This window comes from Penaeus monodon, chromosome 13 (assembly GCF_015228065.2).
Source record: "Penaeus monodon isolate SGIC_2016 chromosome 13, NSTDA_Pmon_1, whole genome shotgun sequence".
Taxonomy (NCBI): Eukaryota; Metazoa; Arthropoda; class Malacostraca; order Decapoda; family Penaeidae; genus Penaeus; species Penaeus monodon.
Window position 1 is genome coordinate 25,160,009 of NC_051398.1, and position 2,316 is coordinate 25,162,324.

A 2,316-nucleotide genomic window follows, 5' to 3' on the forward strand; every position below is an offset into this window, starting at 1 on the left:
ACATTATTGCTATATTCACTCCATTATCTATTGGATCATATCCGAAAGATGTATTCTTATTATCAATAGCAAGTACTGAGAATTCTATCATTAATGTTAAATTTGCCAGCACGCTTGCACAGTGAAACAGTAAAAAAAAATCATCAGGCATAAGAGGTTCCTAGCTGGATTATTAAATATTGCCGGCGTCCATCTCACACGAAGGGCAACGCTGCTGATGACTTACAGCAGGTATGCACAGGCACCGTTTAAGAACTCGTCTATCGTCTGGCCTGCTCGCTCGCTTGCCTGTGCATTGGTTCTCCACTCCCTCCTCCCTTCTCTATACCACCCTCCCTCTCGCTCTGCCCTCAACCCCCATGCTCTCTCTGTCTCTCTCTCCAAGATAATCACAACAGGAAAACTACAATTAAGTATCATGTTGTGGCCACGGCGGCTCAAACATGAATCTACCGAAAAAAAAAAAAAAAAAAAAAAAAAAATTATATATATATATATATATATATATATATATAGAGAGAGAGAGAGAGAGAGAGAGAGAGAGACAGAGAGAGAGAGAGAGAGAGAGAGAGAGAGAGAGAGAGAAAGAGAGACAGAGAGAGAGAAAGAGAGACAGACAGACAGATATAATGATATATATATAGCAAAGAGAAATAGAAAGAAAGAGTAGGATTAAAAGTAAGAGTACAAGTATATATATATATATATATATATATATATATATATATATAGATATATATATATATATATATATATATAGAGAGAGAGAGAGAGAGAGAGAGAGAGAGAGAGAGAGAGAGAGAGAGAGAGAGAGAGAGAGAGAGAGAGAGAGAGAGAGAGAGAGAGAGAGAGAGAGAGAAAGAGAGACAGAGAGAGAGAAAGAGAGACAGACAGACAGATATAATGATATATATATATATATAGCAAAGAGAAATAGAAAGAAAGAGTAGGATTAAAAGTAAGAGTACAAGTAACAGAAAGAGAACAAGAAAGAGAAAGAGAAAGAGAGAGAGAAGAGAATAATAATAAAAAACAGGGCCGTGAGAAATAGTTCCGAGGATGACTGTTAACTCCATTGCTAAAAGAATGAACATACAAGATAATCAGATTGAGACAACTCCAAAAGATGATTCTTCATAAATCAGGAAAAAAATTATGGGTTGCAGCATCAAACTAAATATAAACGAACAAAAAAGAATGTATATATATATATATATATATATATATATATATATATATATATATATATATATATAGTATATATATATATATATATATATATATATATATATATATATATATATATATATATATATATATATAAAACAAGTACGGAGATAAGATTACACAATAACTAAGTGAACTTTTGTTCAGCTTGGGTCTCATCTTGTGGGTGTTTAGGGATTCTAAGATTAGGAAGATGCTGTGGACGGAATTTCGAAATGCTTCTGAGAGAGAGTGTGATTTTTTGTAGGTGGAGTGCTGGCGGACGGCAGGTTAGCTCTTACTAATTGTCACTGTTCTTGAAAACCGGATGATTCAAGGTATAGGAAGTTTATGTACTTGTTTTTTTTAGGTACACTCAGAGTTTTGGCGAGTTAATATATCTTGTTATTTAAAAATAATATAAGGTATTAATTGCCTCTAATACCGCCAAAAACTTCATTTCAATTTCAGATATATTCCAGACGGAAAAAATGTGAAATGTTTTGTCGATAAGTATAGTAATGCTATTCTTTTTATATCTAGTGTGAGAACCTTAAATAATTCACTGACAAACCTATGGATGTAGGTTTTCTTTAGACGTAGGCGTCCATTTTCTTTGGAAATCAGTACATAACGTTAAGACCTTTTTTTGAGGGGTAAACACATACTTCAAGAAATTCGTGTGTGTGTTTGTGTGTGTGTGTGTGTGTGTGTGTGTGTGTATGTGTGTGTGTGTGTATGTGTGTGTGTGTGTGTGCATGCGCGTGTTTGTGTGTGTATGTGCGTGAGTGCAAATATTAGTTTTAAAGAAATGTTCATGTCAAAGAGCATAACCAGGTAGTTCAAAGATATTTTATATTCTTGTAATGCTCCGGTTCACAAAGTTTGACTGTAACGAGAATTTCATGGATAAATCCCTTAGTGTTAGCCTAAACTCCATCATTGTATGTGTTTTCTTAATCCTTATAAACATAAGCAACTTTATAGTATGTGGTCATTTTCTTTTATGAATATTTGGCTTTTTTTATTAAAATAAGGTTAAACTTGACATTTAGTAAGCGAGAATGCCGATTTTCCATGAGTGAAATTTTCAGAAAAAATATTAAAGTT

The 2,316-nt window shown here is 33.4% G+C and overlaps 1 protein-coding gene across 1 annotated transcript in view; it reads right to left on the reverse strand.

Annotated features, from left to right (window-relative positions):
* Nucleotides 1-2,059: 2,059 nt before the first annotated feature.
* The window catches only part of LOC119579896 (probable serine/threonine-protein kinase clkA), a 33,203-nt gene continuing 32,946 nt past the window's right edge, over nucleotides 2,060-2,316 (reverse strand). Inside the window, exon 9 of the mRNA XM_037927744.1 lies at nucleotides 2,060-2,095. Coding sequence (XP_037783672.1) covers nucleotides 2,060-2,095 — 36 coding nt within the window. The remainder of the gene's footprint in view (nucleotides 2,096-2,316) is intronic.